Source organism: Aquarana catesbeiana, linkage group LG04 (assembly GCF_042186555.1).
Source record: "Aquarana catesbeiana isolate 2022-GZ linkage group LG04, ASM4218655v1, whole genome shotgun sequence".
Lineage (NCBI taxonomy): Eukaryota > Metazoa > Chordata > Amphibia > Anura > Ranidae > Aquarana > Aquarana catesbeiana.
The window spans coordinates 603,142,651-603,166,645 of record NC_133327.1 but is presented as its reverse complement, the minus strand read 5'-3'; the positions used below and the strand labels follow the sequence as shown (position 1 = coordinate 603,166,645).

General features: G+C 43.2%; 1 protein-coding gene across 1 annotated transcript in view; it reads right to left on the bottom strand.

The window, feature by feature from the left end:
• CNRIP1 (cannabinoid receptor interacting protein 1) overlaps window positions 1-23,995 on the bottom strand; it is a 64,611-nt gene that overhangs the window by 24,256 nt on the left and 16,360 nt on the right. Inside the window, exon 2 of the mRNA XM_073628224.1 lies at window positions 15,190-15,334. Coding sequence (XP_073484325.1) covers window positions 15,190-15,334 — 145 coding nt within the window. The remainder of the gene's footprint in view (window positions 1-15,189; window positions 15,335-23,995) is intronic.

The window sequence follows — 23,995 nt, the reverse complement described above, 5'->3', positions numbered from 1 at the left end:
AAGTAGAAGCAGCAAATGAATGAGCTTATTTCTCGGTCACTCTCCTCTCTCATCCTATTAGCATGCTGATTGTTAGCACATTAACACTGTAGCACTAATGATTGGCTATTTGTGCTACCCCTCTCTCTTTCCCAGTTTGAGCTATACAGTACAGGGGAGTGTGAGAAGCTGATACCAGGTCAAATTTATGAATGAACAGTACTTCCCATGGGGGTACTTGTGCATGCTCGCTCCCGTGCCCTGCTGCTGTGTATATTGACACAGACAGCGGAACTCAGCCCCGCCCACCACCACTGGCTTCGATGTACAGCACTGGAAGCCAATGGCTCCTGCTGCCTCAGCAAAGCCAGCGAGACCTGGAAGTGAGGGAAGAGAAGAGCTGCAGACGTGCACAGCGCTGGGTCGAATGAGGGCTCAGGTAAGTATTAGGGGGTGAGGGAGGATGCTAATGCCTAAACATTTTTTTACCTTAATGCAAAGAATGCATTAAGGAAAAACAATGTTCAGACTTTAGAACCACTTTAAATGAAAAATTATGGATGTATATAGAGCTCCCTTAATTGGTTCCTTTTATATCTGCCTAGAAGCGTCAATATACTCAAAAAAAGGAAATTCTTCCCAATAAGTAGAAAATAGAAGAAAACAGCTGAACGGCTGCACTCCGAATAACACCTTTTATTCGTGGCAAAACAGTGTAGAAGATCCAAAATCTCTTACATCATGGTAATGAAAGGTACAGACATGCTAACACGTTTCACATCAATATAGATGCTTAATCATAGCTGGTGACCATCATCAGACTGAAAATATTTATAGTGAAATAAAACCAATTAGGGTATAGACAACCCCCAGAAACTCCTTCCATATCTAATCAGACTAAAGTGGAAACCAAATGTGCACAGGAAAAATGGCAGCACAAAAAAACAGATCTGTTTTTTCATGCTGCCCATTTAGTCTGATTGCAGGATCCTGGTGCAGTATACTTACCTTGTCCCCAGGATCCTGTGATGTCCCCCCGCTTTGTCCTCCGCCAGATCCTCCGCCCGATGCTCTGTGGGCTCCATTCCCTGCGAGTGTTGCGACACTTGGGGCGGAGCCCGGCGGCAAATTCAAAAAGTACAAAAAACATAACACATACAGTACACTGTAATCTTACAGATTACATTACTGTATCAAATTATTTCACATCCCTTTTGTCCCTAATGGTTTGTCCGGTGCCCTGCATGCAGTTTTAAATTATATATACTTTTCTTTCTGCCTGGAAACTTGAGAATGTCCATAGCAACCAAAAATTGTCCCTTTACGTCAAAAGCGGTTTTAGACCAGCTAGAAAACAGCGATAGTAAATTAGAACACTTGCAGACCTGAGCGATAGCGATTCGTGGGGAAATTAATTTTATTATTATTAGAATTACAGGCCTACAATATAAAACGCCACATTTCTATGTAAAACAATGTATCGCTTTGAGATTAAAAAATCTGACATAATCATACCGCCAGGGAGGCTACGGAAACTGCTGCCAAATATGGATTTCAGTTTGATGACCATTCTCTGGTGCAAAAATAGTGAACTAAAAAACTTTGCTCCAGTGTATGGCCAGCTGAAAGTGGTTCTAAAGGCATAAAAGAGAAGTATGGGAATTGTTTTTTCCAAGAATCATACTATTACCTAGGTGGATACAGCATCGGTCCGATGCTGCATCTGTCCCCCACCGGTTCTAAGACTGAGAACCAAGCGATTAAACATCGCCGATCGCTCGGTTTTCAGAGCTCTGTGAGCAGAGAGCTGGTAACTGTCAGTCAACAGCTCTCTGCTCTGCCCCTCCCGCACTCACTGGAGCGCTGGGCTGTGGAGAGGCAGGAGCAGCTGGCTTGCAGCGACTCGCTGAGAGGCTAACCCGGGTGCCGGTCCAGGCATGTGGGCGGTTCTTGACCATATGGTTGCGATCTTTCCCGAGTAGATCTTTCTCAGGAGTGCAGAGCAAACTACACTCATGTGACCCACAGGAAAAGTACAATCAAATGAGCCTTGCCCAAATGCTGTGCCCAAGAGCAGCTGCTCTGTCTGCTCTCTCTCTTCACAGGACAGAGAGGCAACAGTGGGAGCCATTGGCTCCTGCTGTCAATCAAATCCAAAGATGACAGTCAATCAAATCCAAAGATGAGGGAGCGGGGGCAGGGCCGAACCATGCTGTCTGTGTTGATGGATGCAGGCAGCGCAACTTGGGATCGAGCCTGAACGAGTGCCCCCATAAGAAGCAGCTTTCTATAGGGGAACTCGCGGAAGAGGAGGAGCCAGGAACACCGGCCAGAGAACCCAGAAGAGAAAGTTTGGGGCTGCTCTGTACAAAACCACAGAGCAGGCAAGTATTAAAAAATAATAAGATTTAGAATCACTTTAAGGCTGCATGTTTTGGGAGAAAAAGAAGTGTGACTGAAATGGTTGATAAAACAGATTATGAATGAAACCACTTTGTTTCGGGAATAGAAAGGTTCACTTTAGGTTAAATATTGCACAATTGGGGCATTAACAATTCTGATGGGGCAACACATAGGTGAAAATCCATGAGCTTCAGATGTGTAGAGCCCTCCTCGTCCCATTTTCCCTGCAGGACCATAGAAACCGTTAAACAAAAGGTGGTAAATACTACAACTGCATCTACCATCCTTCCTAAATGAACCATGGCAGTCATTTGTGTACCATGGCAATTATAATCTGCTTTATAGCCCCCCTTTGAAGCCATCTGTTGTGTGCCCCTTCTACACTGTGTGATTTCGTTTCAGATCACAGATTTAGAAATGGAAAATTATTTCACCTATCAGGTTCTTAAAACAGTTCTCACCCTTGTATTTCAAGTAATAAAAAAAACACACAGGAAACAAAATGCTAGCAAGTAACACTTTAGATTTCACATTTCAAGATGCCTATTAAAAAGGTGACAAAAGAACTGAAGTCAGGCTCACAAGCCAGCTGCTTTATAAATGGTGTAACCTGCAAAGCACTGAAACTGCAAAGTTAGGTGGTAAATCTGGTGAGAGATTTACCACTCTCCATGGGCAGAACACAAAGAATGTTCTAAGCTATGTGGTGAAATGAACCCGAAGACGTGGGAAATTCTCCAATTTATGTACAGTGTGTATTACTAGAGCAGCAATCACACAACAGGTTCTATTGTGAAAATTATGTGACCAATTTCAGTACTGTTTATGGTTGAGGAGGTGTTAAAGCCGAAGTTTAGTTAAAAATATTTTTTCTTTATAGCTTTAGTTACATTACTTACCTGTAAAGTATGTCCCAAGATGTTCAGGCTGGATTCTGTGGAAATCTGCATTCCATGGCTGCCCTGTCCTTTAATATGCATATACCATGACTGGTCCATGTCCCTGGAAGCTGGAAATCGTTGAAGCAGACACAGTGATCTCCACTTGCTCTTGGATCCCGGACATCGTTGCTGCTTCTCTCCACCTCATCCAATCAAAGACCACTTTGCAATTATCCAGGAAATGAAAAGTATTCTATGAATAGTGCCTGGGATGAGTGGGCAACCTCCTGTGTTCACAATGCATCAGACTCAACACGGAACCCAGAAACGGAGATCACTGGAGTAGCAGTGTCTACTTCAGTGATTTCCAGCTTCCAGGGCCATCAGCCAGGTATGGTATATACATAGTTATATTAGTTCAAGCAGAACCAATGTAACTATGTAAAATTACCCATACCTGGAATTCATCTTTAAGTATGTGCTGTGGGTAAAGCTGGCCATAGATGGATAATTTTTTTAATGGATTTCCTCAACAATTGTTAGATTGACTTCTCTGTAGTGAAAACGGTCATAAACAGATCTAAATTAGGCCAGTCTATGGCCTGCTGATAGCAGAAAAAAAAAAAAAAAAAAAAAATCGCTCCTGCGCACGAGTGGATAACCAGACAAGTAGTGCAGAGACACAAGCCTTGCTGCCCTCAAGGATGGGGAATCCTAATAGACAACAAGAAGAAAAGAAAAGAGGGTGCACCAGCCACGTGCATTATCTTTTGGATAAAAATTTATTGAAAACAGTAATAGAAAGGAACTACTCACACGCAGTTGTAGAAGATTACACAGATTCACTGCCTGTATGTGCAGGAAATCAGTGACCTTACTGTCTGTGTGTGCAGGATATTCAGGACTTCACTTTCTGTGTGTGTAGGTTAAATCAGTGACTTCACTTCCTGTGGGTGCAGGATATCAGTGACTTCACTTCCTGTGGGTGCAGGATATCAGTGACTTCACTTCCTGTGGGTGCAGGATACTGCATCAGTGACTTCAGTTGCTGTGCATGTAGAAAACTAGAGAATTCAGAAAAAATATACTATGGGTTTTTAATTTGTGCTAATAATCACCAGTTGCAAAATATTGGTATTTACAGTATCTTATTTTAAACTCTGGAACCTTGACAGACAAAAACTACACAGAATCAGAAGCTCTCATTGCTGCTTTGAGCCTCTATAATGTCAGTAAATTAGACCTCGTTCACATGACTATATTTAAGCGTACATCTTTGCAAAGGGCCATGTACAGGTATAGCCTCTGCTCTCAAAAGACACGAATAGGACTGCCTGAATACAGATGTATGAAACACCTGTGCATCCCGTGTGTGAAAACACAGCCCTTCACATGGATGTACACTTGAGTATGTCCAAGTGAACGTGGCCTAAGCCCAGGTTCACAATGCACGCAACTTTAAAGTCGGACCCCAGCGCAACATTCGGCACGACTTGTATTCAACTTCAACAGAAGTCAATGCAAGTCGTACCAAAGTCGGACCAAAAGTAATGCAGGAACCGTAAGTGCCACCTATTAGAATGGTTCCATTGCACTGAATAAAATCAGATTACTGATGCGAGAAGTGCTCCAAAATCAGGGCGATTGTCACATCAGTGTGAACCAGGCCTTATTCAACATGGTTAAAGCAGAGCAAAGCATGTATAACATTTTCTTATCAAGCCAGACATAGGTTTGGAAAATATATGCTGCTTTTTCATATTAGGGTCCTTTCACACTGGGGCGGTTTGCAGGCGCTATTGCACTAATAATAGCGCCTGCAAACCGACCCGAAAGTGCCACTGCTTTAATTCCAGTATGAAAGCCCCGAGGGCTTTCAAACTGGAGCGGTGCGCTAGCAGGACGGGAAAAAAAGTCCTGCTAGCAGCATCTTCGGAGCGGTGAAGGAGCGGAGTATATACCGCTCCTTCACCACTCCTGCCCATTGAAATCAATGAGACGGCGCAGTTATACTGCTGGCAAAGCGCCTCTGCAGAGGCGATTTGCGGTGGTTTTAACCCTTTCTCGGCCGCTAGCAGGGGGGTAAAACCCCCCTGCTAGCGGCTGCATACCAACGGTAAAGCGCCGCTTACAATAGCGGCGCCTTACCTCTGACGCTGCCCCCACCCCAGTGTGAAAGGGCCCTGAATTGCTGCAAGTTAAATAGCCCCTTTGTTTTAAAAAGGACATTTGTAAAAATAATCTATGTATTTTAACCTGCAACCTAATATAAAATAAACACAACTGCTTCCAGTTTATCTAATATTTGAATCCCTGTTATGTCCTTTGCTGTCAGTCAGCATAAGGTAGAAGAGGTGGAAGCAGATGCAAATGCAAAGTACATGATGGTGTTGTATTTGTATTTTAGGTATCTCTGTGGTATCTCCAAAAATTGAAATGGGCGAAAAAAAAACAAAAAAAAAACAGAATGCTCCGGAATGCATCTTGTTAGTCAGAGAATAGCAGCTTCCATCTTCTGAGATAAGTGATCCCTTTTAATGCTTGTGATTTCACGCTTGCGATCTTGACAGTCATAAGAGGATTTTCTGCTCAGCACTAAACTACATTGGTGATTTAATCTCATGTTACTGAGCGATTTAACCCCATGGTGTACAGTGAGCCCCACATATGCAGTACAATGATTTCATGTCAACATGCAGGTAAATTGCCCAGTAGTCGTTTTGCTCTAAGCAGGACCGTTTTTATAGCAGGGCAAAAGGGGAAGCTGCCCTGGGCCCCATCATTGTTGAGGGACCCAAAGCGGCTGCCTCATACTTGCCAACTATCCCAGTTTAAATTCCCTTATCCCTTGAAGTTTTAGTCCCGTGCTGTGTCCCAATATCTCAGTTTAAATTCTGTTGCTTCTGCTCAGCTCTGCCCTTTTGCCATGTACAGATGACTCACCGGCAGATCCTGTAAATAACCTGCATTGACATGAGAAATAGGGGAGGTAAAGGAGCATGCTTGAAAGTCCTGCCTACAACTATAGTCATTAAGCCTAACATCAGCCTGTTCTGCAACCCTTCTTCAAAATAACATGGTGCCACAGCACCCTGAATTTTGGTGCATGTGAATACGCACATCTCAGCCGATGCATGAGGGTGTCATTAACAAATAATGGCACTGCTGTGTATCTGCTAAAGGGAATCATGTTTCTGTGGTGTCGAGAAAGCGATTTTGCATGTATTCTCAACACACATAAATGTGAATGCAGGCTAAATGTCTTAGTTACATTGGTGGTCAGTGTAAATCTTTTCATTACATTGGGGCTTGGTGTACAATCCTTTCATTCACACTAGTGACCAGTGTGAAGGTCCCCCTTACATTAGTGGTCAGCGTAAATCCCTCTTTAGGCTCCATTCACACTAGCGCGTTTTTTGATGCATTTTGCATTTTGCAGAAATGCACGGGAATTTTTTAACATGGGTTCCTATGGAACATGTTCACATCAATGCTTTTTTGTTTCTCTGCATTTTTGGAAAGGGTCGGGGACTTTTTTTCATGCAAAAAGCAGCGTTTTGCATGTAATGGATTTCAATGGACAAGCATCAAAAACGCAAGTGCACCGTTTTTGCAGCGTTTTTGCAGTGTTTTTGATGCGTTTTTGCTTTTTTTTTTTTTTTTTTTTTTAATTTTTTTTAAATTTTTTTTTAGACTGTAAAAAAAAAAAACTGTAAAAAAAAAAAAAAAAAAAAAAAAAAAAAAAAAAAAACGCAAAAAAAAACCGCCGCAAAAACGCTGCTCAAAAACGTGGCAAGCATGAAAAAAAAACCTCCAAAAACGCTCAAAAGCAACATGCATAGGTGTGAATCGAGCCTTACATAGGTGGTTACTGTGAATGCTCCTATTACATTAGTGGTCAGTGTAAATCCCCATTACATTGGTGTGGAAACTCCTCTTTATTTTGGTAATCGTTAAAAAAATCCAATCCAGAAGCCCCCTTTAAATTGGTGGTGAGTGTAAATCTCCCTTACATTGGTGGCCAGTGTAGAAATCCCCCTTTATTGGCTGTTGATGTAAAATCCCCCATTACATTTGTTGTCAGTGTAAATTCTTCATAACATTGGTGATCAGTGTACATTTTCCTTTATATATTGGTGGTAAGAGCAGAATTGCCCTTACATTGGTGGTCAGTGTAAATCCCCCCTAACATTGGTGGTCAATGTAGAAGTGTCACCTTACATTGGTGGTCAGCACAAATCTCCTCAACAATGGTTGTCAGTGCAAATTACCCCTTACATGGAGGTCATTGTATATTCCCCCTTACATTGGTGGTTGGTGTAAATGCTCTAATTATAGGGGTGCACCGAATGGAAATTTTGGTGACGAAACCGAAACCAAAAATGAAGGATGCACTAGACCGAAAACCGAAACCGATATCGAAAATGACAGCTTTTAAAAAATATTTATATTTTTATATACAATTCTATTATATTTGACTTTTTAATTAATATCATCATTTTAAATTAATATGAATTTATTCTTGGCCATTATTGGCACCTTTTAGTGCAAGAAAAGCTCAAGAAAAAATGCAGTCTGCAGTCTCTAACCATCTCTTGTATCATGTCCCCAGTCTCTAACCATCTAATACAGGAGATGGCCAGAGACTGCGGATAGGATACAGGAGATGATCAGAGACTGCGGATAGGATACAGGAGATGATCAGAGACTGCGGATAGGATACAGCAGATGGTCAGAGACTGCGGATAGGATACAGGAGATGATCAGAGACTGCAGACATGGTACAGAAGACCGACAAAGACTGCAGACATGGTAGAGAAGACCTCCTTAAAAGCGGAACTTCATTATCAATCAAACACATGCAAAGAGATTTCCAAGCTTAAACTTGCTAACCTGCCAGCGACCAATCGAATTGACCTAACATAATGCGTTAAGAACAGGGTTTTAAACTGTATACATTTGTAAACACAGTGCCTTGAAAAAGGTATACATACCCCTTGAAATTTTCCACAATTTGTCATGTTACAACTTAAAAGGTAATGCTGTGTACACACGGGCGGACTTTTCGTCCGGACTGGTCCGACGGAACAAATCCGGACAATCCGAACGTGTGTGGGCTTCATCGGACCTTCAGCTGACTTTTTCTGTCGAAAATCAGACGGACTTTAGATTTGGAACATGTTCCAAATCTATCCGACGGACTCGAGTCCGGTCGAAAAATCCATTTGTCTGTATGCTAGTCCGATGGACAAAAAAGGACGCAAGGGCAGCTATTGGCTACTGGCTATGAACTTCCTTATTCTAGTCCCTTCGTATTTCATCACGTTCATACCAACGGACTTTCGAACGGACTTTAGTCTGTTCATGTGTGGGCAAGTCCGGTCATCCGAGAGTCCATCGTAACTCCGTCGAAAGTCCGTTGGAAAGACCGGACGTTTGATGCTGAAAAGTCCGCCCGTGTGTAACTGGCTTAAATGTATTTTATTGTGATTTTATGTGATAGACCAACAACACATAGTGGCACATAACTGTGAAGTGGAAGGAAGATGATAAATGGTTTCAAAAATGTATTTAGTTGTAAAAAAAAATTCAAAAAAGCGTGGTGTGCATTTGTATTCAGCCCCCCTGAGTCAATACTTTGTAGAACCACCTTTCGCTGCAATTACAGCTGCTAATCTTTTGGGGTATGTCTCTACCAGCTTTGCATATCTGGAGAGTGAAATGTTTCCCCATTCTTCTTTGCAAAATAGCCTAAGCTCTGTCAAATTGGATGGAGAGCATCTGTAAACAGCAATTTTCAAGTCTTGCCACAGATCCTCAATTGGATTTAGGTCTGGACTTTGACTGGGCAATTCTAACACATGAATATGCTTTGATCTAAACCATTCCATTGTAGCTCTGGCTGTATGTTTTGGGCATAGGTGTGCGCAGCCTCTTGCATTAGGGTGTGCACCCCAAAGCTCAAATACATATGCATGTGTTTATGTACTGATGGTGTCAGTAGGGCAGTGGACAGTGTCAGTAGTTTTATTTTTATTCTTTTTAAATTATTTTATTTTGTAACATTTTTTTTTTGGATGAAATATCAGTGGTCTAAACAGGGGGGAATATGCACCACACAAGGCGATTAGGGTGTGCCCAGGCACACCTGGCACACCCTGTGCGCACGCCTATGGTTTTGGGATGTTGTCCTGCTGGAAGGTGAACCTCTACCTCAGTCTCAAGTCTTTTGCAGACTCTAACATGTTTTCTTCTAAGATTGCCCTGTATTTGGCTCCATCCATCTTCCCATCAACTCTGACCAGCTTTCCTGTCCCTGCTGAAGAAAAGCATCTCTACAACATGATGCTGCCGCCACCATGTTTCACGGTGGAGAAGGTGTTTTTAGGGTGATGTGCAGTGTTAGTTTTCTGCCACACACAGCGTTTTGCTTTTAGGCCAAAAAGTTCAATTTTGGTCTCATCTGACCAGAGCATTTTCTTCCACACGTTTGATGTGTCCCCCACATGGCTTCTCGCAAACTGCAAACGGGACTTGTTATGGGTTTCTTCTTGCCACTCTTCCATAAAGGCCAGATTTGTGGAGCAGACAGATTCTCCCACCTGAGCTGTGGATCTCTGCAGTTTCTCCAGAGTTACCATGGACCTCGTGGCTGCTTCTCTGATTAATGCACTCCTTGCCCGGCCTGTTAGTTTAGGTGGACAACCATGTCTTGGTAGGTTTGCAGTTGTGCCATACTCTTTCCATTTTCAGGTGATGGATTCAACAGTGCTCCGTGAGATGTTCAAAGCTTGGAATGTTTTTTTATAACCTAACCCTGCTTTAAACTTCTCCACAACTTTATCCCTAACCTATCTGGTGTGTTCCTCAGACTTCATTATGCTGTTTGTTAAGGTTCCCTAACAAACCTCTGAGGGCTTCACAGCTGTATTTATACTGAGATTAAATTACACACAGGTGGACTCTATTTACTAATTAGGTGTTTTCTGAAGGTCATTGGTAACACTAGATTTTAGTTAGGGGTATCAGAGTAAAGGGGCTGAATACAAAGTCACGCCACACTTTTCAGATATTTATTTGTAAAAAAAAATTGAAAACCATTTATCATTTTCCAATTTATGTGCCACTTTGTGTTGATCTATCGCATAAAATACATTTACGTTTTTGGTTGTAACATGTCAAAATGTGGAAAATTTCAAGGCATATGAATACTTTTTCAAGGCACTGTACATGCGTAAGCTACAGGTCCCATCAAGGCAACCGGTTTTCTGTAGTCCCTAACTCTGACTTCTGAGTTTCTTTAATGAGAGCACATGCATTTTAATGGATAGGTGAGGACATGTGGACCTGGAAGAAGCCCACCCCCCTTAAAAAGGTACAGGGGCACACTGAACACCCAGCACATAGCACCATGGCAGCAAAGATATCAGTGCGTTGCCAGACTAATATAATCAAAATACTAACAAGTGGCCACTGCCCCACCTATAACTGGTCTATTGCAGCAAGGGGCTCTGGAAGGGCGATGTATGTCAAACAAATCCAGAGATTTGCAAGCATAAAACTTGCCAACCAACCACGACCAACCGAATTGACCTGTCTAGCAATATTTATTAGGACAGGAGTTTAGTCTGCATGCATTTGCAAATACATGCGTAACCCTACAAGCTCCATCAAGGCCAACCAACATTGGCTATTTTTAATCCTTATGCTGCTAGCATTAGTAAATGGATAGGAAAGTAGATCACATTTGTTTGTCTTAAGCTTTTTTTATTTTTTCATTTCTTCAGTTACTTTCTGGTTTTCAAATCTAGGCAAATGATGTCATACATCCCGGGAGTTTTCAGTATGGGAGAAGGGGCTTTCTCAGCTAAGCACACCTTCTCCTGCTTGCATGTCAGAGCTAAGGGCAGGTGGATTCCAGGAAGTAAATGCTACATGAATCATCTGCTCTAACTCAAGATGGCCATTGCCACAAATGCTAGGGAGTGATTTCTCAAACAAAAATAAAGCATGGAGGCATGGGTGGATGGGGGAGTTTGCTTTGAATATTAAAAATGAATTAAATAGCATTTTTGGTTTGTGTAGTTCCACTTTAGGATATCTCCAGATTTATCACCAGACCACCCACAGTTTCCAGATCTTGTCATTAGGTACAGCAGAAAGTACTCCTTTGCCAGATGGTGAGCTCCTCAGCTCAAAAAATAAAAAGCCATCATTGTGCTTTCCATCATAAAAAAAACGACTTTACTAAAATAATAAAATTATACTCACAAAAATAGTGTACTGTTGGACCGCTGCACAAAAGTAAAATTACTAAAAATAATAAGCATTTTGCCCCCTTAAGAGATGTGGATGGGAATCATCTCACCAAGAGGCCACTTCCAGGTTTCTGTGACGACATCACAGGCTCCGACCCAACGCTATTCGTCACTCTGTCACGTGACTCTCTCAAGGGTAACGGCTAGCTGGATAATGTTACGTTCATGTATGAAACAGTGGTAATTCTAATTTTATAGTTCACCAGTGGGATTATTTATATTTCTTTTTTTTCCATGTGTTTGTGCTGCCCTTTTACAATATATTTAATTTAAATTAAATTTTATTGATTCTGTGGGAACACAAATCAGTGTTGGAAGCAACTGGAGGATATATACATAGTTTTGTTTGGTAATAGATAAAAGGTATTAATTGCTCAGAAAATCATTTGGATAGTATTCCTTTTTGTGAGCTAGATCATTGTAATTTGCAGTTCTTATTATATTGTACACTGAAATGCAATAACAGGTTTCTTGTAGTAGGTGTGCACTCCAAAGACAAAAGGGTGGATTTACTAAGGGCAAACAGCCTGTGCATTTTGCAAGTACAGTTGCTCCAGAGCTTAGTAACGAGGTGAAGCTTCACTTTGCAAAGAATACTGTTCACATGCAGGGGAAATAAAAAACACACAGCAATTTTGCTAACACGTGGTTAGATGATGGAAGTCAGCATAGCTTCCCCTCATTTACTAAGCTCTGGAGAGTGCAACTGCACTTCTAAAGTACACAGACTATTTGCCTTTAGTAAATCCACTCCAAAATGTTGCTCCTTGAAGATAAACTCCACTCAGATCCGCCCACAGTTTCATTTGAGTCCGACATGCTAACAAAATCAGAGTGTGCTGAGATAATGCAACACTGACCTGGGGAGGAATTTGCAAACCAGTTGGTAGTGGTTAATCAACTGGACGTGCTCTGTAAATTTGAAGATGTTTCACTTCTTATAAGTAGCTTTCTTAGCTGTAGGGAAGCAGAAACATACCCCAGCAGATATGGCCAAGCGTGTAGCTCAGTAACTCCAATCCAGTCACCAAGGAATATGTCAAGTCTGATGCAGACTGTGAGAGTTTGTGAAACCACCCTCTCCTACTAGACAATCCAATCCCATGGTGCCCTGAAGTCTGGCAGATGGTAATTGTTGGAATTACATGACTGAAGATGTGAATTGTTGTCCAGTCACCAGGATAGAAATGGTATATGTGGGTGACAGGTAGTGTTGAAGACCTCCACTCCCATTTAGAGATAGTTGTTCCAGTTTGATATACAGGCAGTCCCTGAGTTACGAACACCCGAGTTACGAACGACTCCTACTTACGAACGGCCTCAAATGCCGGCCACTTGTTCTCCACGCGGGTCCTGGATACCTTTCGAGCACTTCCGAACACATCCCACACTGCCGTACTACGCCCCAGATAACATAACAAGCGCCCGGAACATCCCACATCCATGCACAGGCGGCAGTTACACTTACAAATGCAGTGTTGCGACTTACGAACAACTTCGACTTACAAACAAACCTACAGTCCCTATTGTGTTCGTAACTCGGGGACTGCCTGTAGATGGAGTTTTTCATGCCTCTAGCAAACCAGTTGTCCTCCATGTCCAAAATATACTCCCCCAAGTTACCCATGTGGCTATAAATATTGGGGTACCAGACGTTCCTGACACTCATTAAAACTAAGCAACCAGCTTCAATAAGCAGTGGAACATTTTCAACATTATAACTTTATAAGTCCAGTTGAATGTAACCAAATACTACTTGCAGTACCATGACCTGGGTGAATAAGAACCTACACAGACAGACAATCTGCAAGCTAGCGCATTCAATGAAAAAAAAAAAAAATGTAAATAGATTTGAACAAAATACAGTAAAGTTCACCTTTTGCACCAGGTTACATATTTACTCCTAATTAGGGTGTTTTTCTCCTTCACAGCCGCTTTTGATATCAGCTGTATTGTTCATTTACAGAGATCTGTGAATGAACAGAATGCAAGTCCCATCTGCTACTGCAGTAATAAGCACACTCAGTCTATTGGAACTTCCTCTAGCTCTGCACCTGAAAGCTTGTATGGGCAGAGAGTTCAAGGAGGTGTTTTCAAGAGCCTGACATTGACCGTGCAATCCAATGATTGCAGGTGCAATACTTTGCAAGCTTCTGTATAAAAAAAAAAATTATATAATATAATATATATATATATATATATATATATATATATATATATATATATATATATATATATATATATATATATATATATATATATATATAATAAGTTTTTTTTTTCCTGCAAAAATATCTGCATTCAGCCTTTAAACTGCATCCACACCTGTGTGCATATATTAACCACTTAAGGACCGGAAGATTTTCCCCCTTACAGGCCATTTTTTGAGATACGGCACTAGGTCATTTTAACTGACATTTGCACGATCATGCAACGCTGTACCCAAACAAAGTATACGTCCTTTTTTTCCCACAAATAGAGCTTTCTTTTGGTGGTATTTGATCACCTCTGCGTTTTTTATTTTTTGCGCTAAAAACAGCCCTTAAATCGGCCACCGTACAGCTATGGAGATTCGCGCAGGAGAGCCAACCTGTCGCTGTATAACGATGGCGGCTGGTCGGCAACGAGTTAAAGCGGGATTCCAGCCACTATAATTTTTTTTTAAATAAGTACACTTACCTGTCCTGGGTGCCCACGATGTCGGCCGCCCGAGGCCGACCCGTCCCTTGGCTCTTGGGTCCTGGCACCGCCATCCTAAGTAAAGGAAACAGGCAGTGGTGCCTTGCGGCTTCACTGCCAGTTTCCTACTGCGCACGAGCAAGCGGTGATCTTTGAATGGCCCCGTGGTTTTCTGGGAACACACACAGTTCCCAGAAGGCAACGGGGCCGCTCAGCTAGGAGCAGAACATGCCACGGAATAGGAAAAGGCAGATTAGGAAGACTGCCTAGCAACAAGGGTTCAGGTAAGTTTAAATTTTTTTTTTTTTTTTTCAAATTTTTTTTTTTTTTAAAGATTTTTCATGCTATTTTCTATTTTGGGTTGGCCCTCCACTTTAACTCATATTCTGTCATGTTATAATGCGCACTGACGTGTGTTTCACACACGTGTTGTGCGTGTATTTTTTGGTGCACCCATTATTTTCTTATAAACTCCAACACAAATCTAGACACCAAACAACATACATGACCCTCAAGCACTCATAGGAAATGGATGAATGCATGTACTTTAAGAGTGTTGCTGACACAGCAAGCAACATGGGTGCATAGGTGTGAATGGGTCCTAACGGGTCAGTGCGCCAAAAATCTATTTTTTTTTTATTATTTTTTTTTTTTTTACAGATTATGGCAGACAGACACCAGCTACCTCTAAAGGACAGAGGCAAGATCTCCACAACACTCTTACTCCCTGCCTTCAAAATGGCTGTTTATTGGAAAGATAAATCTTTTACCATCAGAGTCTCAGTCAAAAATAAGAAACAGATAATTTAGCACATGACCATCTAGAAAACACTGAAATATCAGGTTTGGGCTGACTTACCCTTTAATTCATTAAATAACAGACTTCTATTCAGTAATATTATTCTTATCAAGTAATAATGGATTAGTACCTGGATGATGACTTGCAGGGGCTGCCTCTCCCCACTCTTGGTGTGGGTCACTCCTTCTGTGTCATAGAAAGCTGTGTAACAGACAACCTGTGGGTCTCTGGATTTCTCCTCCAGCTGAATGATGGTTCCACCTAAGTTTAAAGTCCTGAAATAGATATCATTGTACAGATCAATAAACAGCTACACAGATTAAAATGCCTTAATCGTGAGCAACAGACATTTGATCAATAATGGATCAAGGGCTATGCTGGTGCCCTTGTTTTCTGACCTTTTTACACCAAGAACAAGATATGTGCGTGTTCTGCATTTTGCAAGGAAGTGGATTTTTTTATCTTATCAAATGGCAATTAAAACAGTTTTTTGTTTCAAACATAGAAAAATAGATAAGTGATAAAAAAAAAAAAAAAAAGAAAGAGAGGGTAGTCCATCGAGTCTGCCCGTCTTTTGTTTTTGCTTTTTTTTGCATGTTTTGTATTTTTTTTTTTTTGGTGGGGGATTTTTATTTTTTGCTACCTTTTTTGAGTATAGATCTAAGTATAAGTTTGTCCCAAGCATATTTGAAGCCATTTAATGTTGACTGGCTCACTACCTCTGTTGGAAGTTTATTCCAAACATCAACTACCCTTTCAGTAAAATAATACTTTAGATCCGTTTTTAACTTTCCTCCAGTTAGTTTGAGGTCATCTCCCAGTGTTTTTGAGTTTGGTTTCACATTGAAAAAACTGCCCTCCTGGACCTTATTCACCTCCTTCATGTATTTAACCACTTGTAATTTTTCTTCACAAATTTTGGCCAAAATTTATACGGCTTCATATCTTTGGTTAAAATAACCCAAATCAGTGTAAATTATTTAGTCTTGTGAAAGTTATAGAGTCCACAAGCTATGGTACCAATCATTGAAAACGATCACACCTGATGTACTGACGGCCGATCTCATTTCTTGAGGCCTTGAAATGTCAGGACAGTACAAATTCCCCCCAAATGACCCCTTTTTGGAAAGTACACAGTTCAAGGTATTAAGGCTCCGTTCACATCTAGGCGTTTTTCTGCTCTAAGCCTCAGATCTAAAAACACCCTACAAAACAAATCCCATTAATTTAAATGGCCCCTGTTCACATTCTGTCGCCTAAAGCAAAATGCCCGTCGCTCAAAAAAGTACATGAGCTTCTTTTTTGGCAGATTACAGGTGTTTTATTGCTATTACATGGGTGACCTTTTAACTGCTTGCCAGATATCCCTCCCCCCCCCCCCCCCCCACGTGAAATGACGGAGGGATGGTGCGGCTCTCGTTCTGGGAGGACAGTATATGACGGCGTCCCAGAACAGCCGCTATAATGGGGGCATGCAGTGCGGTGACCGTGGCCGTGCCGTGTTGCTAGGACACGGCGCAACCCCCGACTCTTTAACCATGTTATCGGCTGTGTCCAATCACAGCCGGTTACATGTAAATACGGAAGTGCCATGAATCGGCTCTCCTCGCCTCACACTGACAGAGTGGCGAGGAGTGCCGATCAGCAGCATCTCCTCGCAGAGGAGACCTGGGCAGGTAATCAGGGGACCGATCATCAGTGCCCCTGATTACAGGAAAGCCCCAGCAGTGCCATCAATCCGTGCCACTAATCAGTGCCCATAAGTGATGCCAGTCAGTGCCTGCTCATTAATGCTGCCCATCACTGCCCACCACTGCCCACCAGTGCCATCTATCAGTGCGGCATATTAGTGCCTCATCAGTACCCATAAGTGCAGCTTATCAGTGCCCATCAGTGAATCCTCATCAGCGCACATCAGTGAAGGACAAAAATTACTTACCGTATATACTCGTGTATAAGTCGAATTTTTCAGCCCCTATTTTGGGGCTGAAAGTGCCCCTTCGACTTATACACGAGTCACCGCCGTCTGTCTGCATGATCAGCGTGTCATGCAGGCAGACGGCAGCCAGCGTGTGCTGCATAGACTCGGCAGCGGCTCTCAATGTTCAAAAGCCGCGCCTCCTTGTCTGTGATAGGCTGTACACTGACTGCCTATCACAGACATTCTCTCATCCTCGTCCGTGGTATGCGGATGAGAGAATGTCCGTGATAGGCTGACCGCTGACTGCTGGGAAATGGCGTTTTTTGGACGAGGAGGAGGTGCGACTTTTGAACAGTGAATGGCTGAATACTACACGCTGATCGGTGCAAAGCAGCGCACGGAGGATGCACAGGACACAGGTAGGATGCACACACACACACAGACACATGCACACAGGTACATATACACATACACGGGACACAGGTTCATGACACAGGTACATATACACATGACACATGACACATATGCACATGACACATATGCACAGGACACATATGCACAGGACACATGATACATGCAAAGGACACAGGGAGGTATACAGCTGCAGATGGGCATTGCTGACCCTCTTTTCCACTTGCAGTAGCTGCTGCATTTCTCACCCTCGTCTTATACTCGGGTCAATAAGTTTTTCCCATTTTTTTGTGGTAAATTAGGGCCTCGACTTATACTCGTAACGACTTATACTCAAGTATATATGGTATTTACAAAATATAGTGACAAAAAATAAGAAAATAATTTTTTCAAAATGTTCAGTCTTTACAAAGATGAAGATTTTTTAAAAATTTTTTTCACAAAGTTGTCATAATAACAAGTTATTTCTCACACACAGCATAAGCATACTTGCAACTACACCCTAAAGTACATTCTGATACTCCTCCTGAGTATGACAATACCACATGTGTGAGACTTTTACACAGCCCGGCCACATACAGAGAAGCCCAACATGCAGGGAGCACTGTCAGGCATTCTAGAAGCATAAAATTACACATTTAACATGACAATGGAAATGCCCAAAAAATGACCCCATTTTGGAAAGCAAACACCCCAACGTATAATCTATGAGGCAGAATGAGTCTTTTGAACATAAGTTTTTGGAAAATGTGGAAAGAAAATGAAAAACGCATTTTTTTTTTAACACAAAGTTGTCAATTTATAAGGCATTTCTAAACGCAAAGCAAGTACTTAGCAAAAATTACACCCCAAACTATATTCTGCTTCTCGTCCTGAGTATGGGGATACCACATGTGTGAAAGTTTTCCACAGCCTGACCACATACAGAGGCCCAACATACAGGGAGCACCATCAGGTGTTCTAAGGGCATACATTTCCAATCTAATTTGACTACCTGTTACACTTTTGTGAGGCACTGTAGTGGCACTGATGGGCACTATAGTGGCATGGATGAGAACTGATGTGCCACGGATGAGTACTGATGTGGCACGAATGAGCACTGAAGAGACACAGATGAGGACTTAAGAGGCACAGATGTGGCACGGATGAGCACTGATGAGGCATGGATGAGCAATGATGTGGCATGGACATGGATGTGGCTCAGATGAGCACTGTTGTGGCACAGATGAGCACTGAAGTGGCATGGATGTGGCACAGATGAGCACTGATGTGGCACATTTGTGGCACAGATAAGGCACGGATAAGTACTGTTGTGGCATGGATGTGGCTCGGATGAGCACTGATGTGCTATGGATGTGGCACAGATAAGCACTAATGTGGCACATAAGCACTGTGCACGGATGAGCACTGAAGAGGCACGGATGTGGCACGCATGAGCACTCATGAGGCACGGATGAGCACTGATGTGGCATGGATGTGGCACGGATGTGGCCCGGATGAGCACTGATGTGGCATGGATGTGGCATGGATGTGGCTCAGATGAACGCTGATGTGGCATGGATGTGGCTCAGATAAGCGCTGATGTGGCATGGATGTGGCTCATATGAGCGCTGATGTGGCTCGGATGAGCGCTGATGGAGGCATGGATGTGGCTCGGATGAGCGCTGATGGAGGCATGGATGTGGCTCGGATGAGCACTGATGGAGGCATGGATGTGGCTCGGATGAGCACTGATGGAGGCATGGATGTGGCTCGGATGAGCACTGATGGAGGCATGGATGTGGCTCGGATGAGCACTGATGGAGGCATGGATGTGGCTCGGATGAGCACTGATGGAGGCATGGATGTGGCTCGGATGAGCACTGATGGAGGCATGGATGTGGCTCGGATGAGCACTGATGGAGGCATGGATGTGGCTCGGATGAGCACTGATGGAGGCATGGATGTGGCTCGGATGAGCACTGATGGAGGCATGGATGTGGCTCGGATGAGCACTGATGGAGGCATGGATGTGGCTCGGATGAGCAATGATGGAGGCATGGATGTGGCTCGGATGAGCACTGATGGAGGCATGGATGTGGCTCGGATGAGCACTGATGTGGCTCGGATGAGCACTGATGTGGCACGGATGAGCACTGATGTGGCACGGATGAGCACTGATGTGGCACGGATGAGCACTGATGTGGCACGGATGAGCATGAATGAGCCATGGATGGGGGTGGATGAGCCATGGATGGGCACAGATCAGCGCTGTGGGAACTTCAGATCTAGCCCACAGCGCTGCTGCACCGCCTCCCTCACCTCCACTGTCATTGGCCCTTTACCCCGATCCGCGACACGCCGGGTCTGGAAGACCTGACGGTCATGGACATTCCCGGGTTTGCGGCCGGGCGTGAGTCTGGGAGGACGTTATATGACGGCCTCCCAGAGTTATCCACCTGCGCTGTAGCAGTCATTCGGCTATGGCCCGGTCGGCAACTGGTTAAAGGTTTCAATTATGTCTTCCCTTTCCCTTCTTTCCTCCAGACTGCACATATTAAGTTCATGAAGTCTTATATTATACGTGATTTATATAGCGCCAACAGTTTACGCAGCGCTTTACAATGTATAGGAGGACAACACAATTACAGTGCAGTTCAATACAAAAGGTACAGGAGGGCCCTGCTCGTAGAGCTTACAATCTAAAGGGAGGGGGCGGTGGTACAAAAGGTAATAGCTGCAGAGAATGATTTGATGGGGTGGCTCGGGGACAGTTGTTAGGTGGGTGTGGGATAGGCTTCCCTGAATAAATGAGTTTTCAGGGATCTCCTAAAGGTGGACAGGGTAGGGGCTGATCGGACATACTGGAGCAGGGAGTTCCAGAGGATGGGAGAGGCTCTGGAGAAGTCCTGAAGGCGAGCATGGAAGGAGGTAACAAGGGAGCTAGAGAGCAGGAGGTCCTGGGAGGAGCGGAGGGGACGATTTGGGCGATATCTGCAGATGAGGTTGGTGATGTAGATGGGGGCGATGTTGTGAATGGCCTTGTATGGTATGGTTAGCATTTTGAATTTTACACGGTGGGGTAGGGGAAGCCAGTGAAGAGATTGGCAACGAGGGGCGGAACAGATATAGCTTATAGCTTATATAGCTTATAGCTTATAAAGCTTATAGCTGAACAGATAAAGTTACCAGGATTTTGATCCCCTTTTAAATGGTGAATAGGTAAAAATTTTATAGGAATGCTTTCCCTACTAAGTAATCTGATAATCCTTCTGTCATGGAGTGGTTTTCTAACTATTAGCTCCTGATTCGGTGAATGGTCTCAGCTGGGAGTATCAGTAACCCTGAATGACTGGTCTCCTACTTCACCCTTTTAGTCCTGTATAGTCAGGATCTAGATCAGCGTTTCTCAACCGGGGTTCCACCAGAGGTTGCTAGGGGTTCCTTGAGCAATGAGAAATCTCATTCTTTCAGATAAGTTCCCACTGACACCATGGATCCATTTAGCCATCTGTAAGGGGGGAGTTTGGTCAAATGACCACGAGTGTAAGGAGCATTCTTCCCACTGACCGTCAAACTAATGTATGGTTATGTATGAGTAGTTATAGTCTTTCTTGGCACCCCCCTTCCCCAGTAAGAGCCTGAACCAAGGTAAAACTTAAACATTTTTCTTTAATGACACACATATTTAGGTGTTGCTACCAAGAGCATTGCCTTTCTCTAAATTGGGGAGCAGTGGGGGCATGTGGACAAAGTTTCTATGACCAGCACAGCTATCTTCTGACCGAAGGGTACTGAGTTTGTTTGCAATCCCATATTTTAGCATGCCACCATCTGGACCTTCAGAAATAACACCTAACTGAATTTGAGATAAGAAGTCTAATGCTGGTAATTACTGGCACATTTGTTCAGTAATTAGAGTGTAACTGTACTGTTTTTGAGGAATATATGATGTGAACAGATAGATTTGGAAGGTTTTCTTTAAAAAAGCCCAGAACCCCCAATCACATCCTAATCTGGCTTCTATGATTTGTATTAAAGTTAACAAGGCATAAAATCCTCATTTGCAGTGTGTTGAACGTGGACTAAGACGAGGTGTGACGGCTCTCTATTGGGATGAACAATAACAGCAATGATTAACTATTAAAACCAACAAATATTTCTAGTGTCTGCAAATGGCTATAACTATAGACATGACAAATTTTTCTGAGAGCTTGATTGTCTCAGGAAGGAGAAGATACCCAGGTAATGGGAGAATAGCAGCAATTGTGACTTGACCCAGTTAACTTGCAGATGGAGAATGTGTTTTATTAATGCAGCTTTTTTTTTTCCTCAGGAAAAAGATAAATGACTGTTTAACTGACTATTTGTTAACATCTCATGCCAAAAATGTCACTTGCCTAGCAGTTATGTGGATCAACTTGCTTCAATACTTTGACCAAGGACAAGTATGCAGATAAGGACATCTGACTCTTTTCTTTCCCGATCTACACACTTATTCTGGGTTGGTGACTAAAGTAGGCTACTCATGGGCAGGGGCGTTGCTAGGTCTACAAAAGATCTGGGGCTAGAGCCCATAGCAGCGTGGTAAAGAAAGTAATACGCTTGGGTGGGCATACACATGTATATACAGTAATATACGTGTGTGTGTATATATATCCCCAGAGAGCCCCCCACTTACATCAGGGTCCCTAGGGAGCCCCCCTTACATCAGGGTCCCCACAGAGCACCCCCTTACATCAGGGTTCCCAGAGAGCCTCCTCCTTACATCAGAGTCTCCAGAGAGCCTCCCCCTTGCTTCAGGGTCCCCAGAGAGCCCCCCTCTTAGATTAGGGTTTCCAGAGAGCCCCCCTTACATTAGGGTCCCCAGAGAGCCTCCCCCTTAAAATCAGGGTTTCCAGAGAGCCTCCCCCTTAAAATCAGGGTTCCCAGAGAGCTCCCCCCTTAAAATCAGGGTCCCCAGAGAGCCTCCCCCTTGAATCAGGGTCCCCAGAGAGCCCCCCACTTAGTTCAGGGTCCTTCCTCTCCCTTTGGGGTCCCCTGCAGAGACTCAGGGTTATGGGCCCCAAATTCGGGGCTATAGCCCCAAAAGCCACCCCCTAGTGACGCCACTGCTCATGGGTCAAATTCCAAAATAATTTTCTTATAAAAATCATAACCAAGAATTTTTCTTTCAAATTTTGCACTATTAGTGGGCTGCAGCAAAGGATGACTTTCATGCAGCCATCGAATTTGAGTGATCGGGCATGTTGGAAATGTTTAGAAAAACAAAAATTTCCAATCAATGATAGAAGAATTGTGTGAGAAATAGAATAGAAAAAGAAATGCGCATGAGCTGTGACCTGGAAAGAAAAGAGGATTCCTAGTCACGAAAATTATTTTCTGTGGCAACAAGAGGTGAAATTGAAGGCATGGTTGGTCGAATTTCGAAATCAATGGTGGCAGCATCGGATCACAAAATGCACAAAATTTCTGATCTTCGGAAAAAAATGTGTTCAAAATTCGACCCATGTATGGCCTGCATTAGAATGTACTGAAGCCAAATGGTCAATATAATAACCAGGCACCTAGCAAAATTAGGTCAACAATGGTAATCTCCATTTTTCTCTCAGTGCAGGTTTGTTTTTAAGGATGTACTTTTTAAACTGGTATCTATTTATTACCCCTCTAGCATTCCCCCAAATTCTACACTGCCCATGCTTCTCAAACCAGTAGATGGCCTTTTTGTAGAAATAAGTGGGGATTGTGTTGCCCATGTGTAGTCCTCGTAGGAGGTGGCTGTGGGGCTTTCAGCAGATGTCCCAGTGGAGATCTACAAGGAACAGGGACAACATAGTGTAGGATTTGGGTAGAATGCTGGGGGGGGGGGGGGGGGGGGGGTGTTAAACAATAACTGTACTAAGGGCTCATTCACACCAGAATGCAGTATGGGAAACCCATGTTCTGTCTGCGTTTCCCACACTGCGTTCAAAACACACTGGGTGTGCAATCTGCTGCAAGTGTCAATGTATTCCGAACGACAACCCAAATTAAGATTGCAATTGCAGTGCCTTTGCCTGAACCAGATCTCATGGTACTGCAATACCATCCAATGCAGTTGCTGTGCATTTTTTAAAAGTAGTGTGTACACTACTTTTGATCCGATCCAGTGTGATTTCAGCTGATTCAAATAAATGGGCTGAAACTTGCACTGCACTGAATCGCACAGGAACGGGGATTGAAATCCTATGCATTTCAGGTGTGAACCAAACCTCTGTTACCAAGAGAAAAGGCCTTGGACACCCAACAATTCATTGTCTGGATGAAAGGAAACCTGTCAGAGAAAGATAGAGACTGTCGGTTGACTGTATGTCATGCTGACCCTCTGCCTTCATAGCAATTTTACTTACTTACTTTTCTCACTAGTTAAAGCCGAGCTTCAATAAAATGTAAAAGGTACCACTCATCCACCTCCCTACCACCCTACATTACACATCCCAGGAGGCTGCAGGACCAGTCTCACTGTGCCAAATGATCTCACAAATGCGCAGTAGGGAGCTGGCTGTTAATCATCAGGAAGTCACAGCCGGCTCCTAAATCCATGATGGGGGTACCCGGGACCCGCAACATTGGGAACAATCAGCTG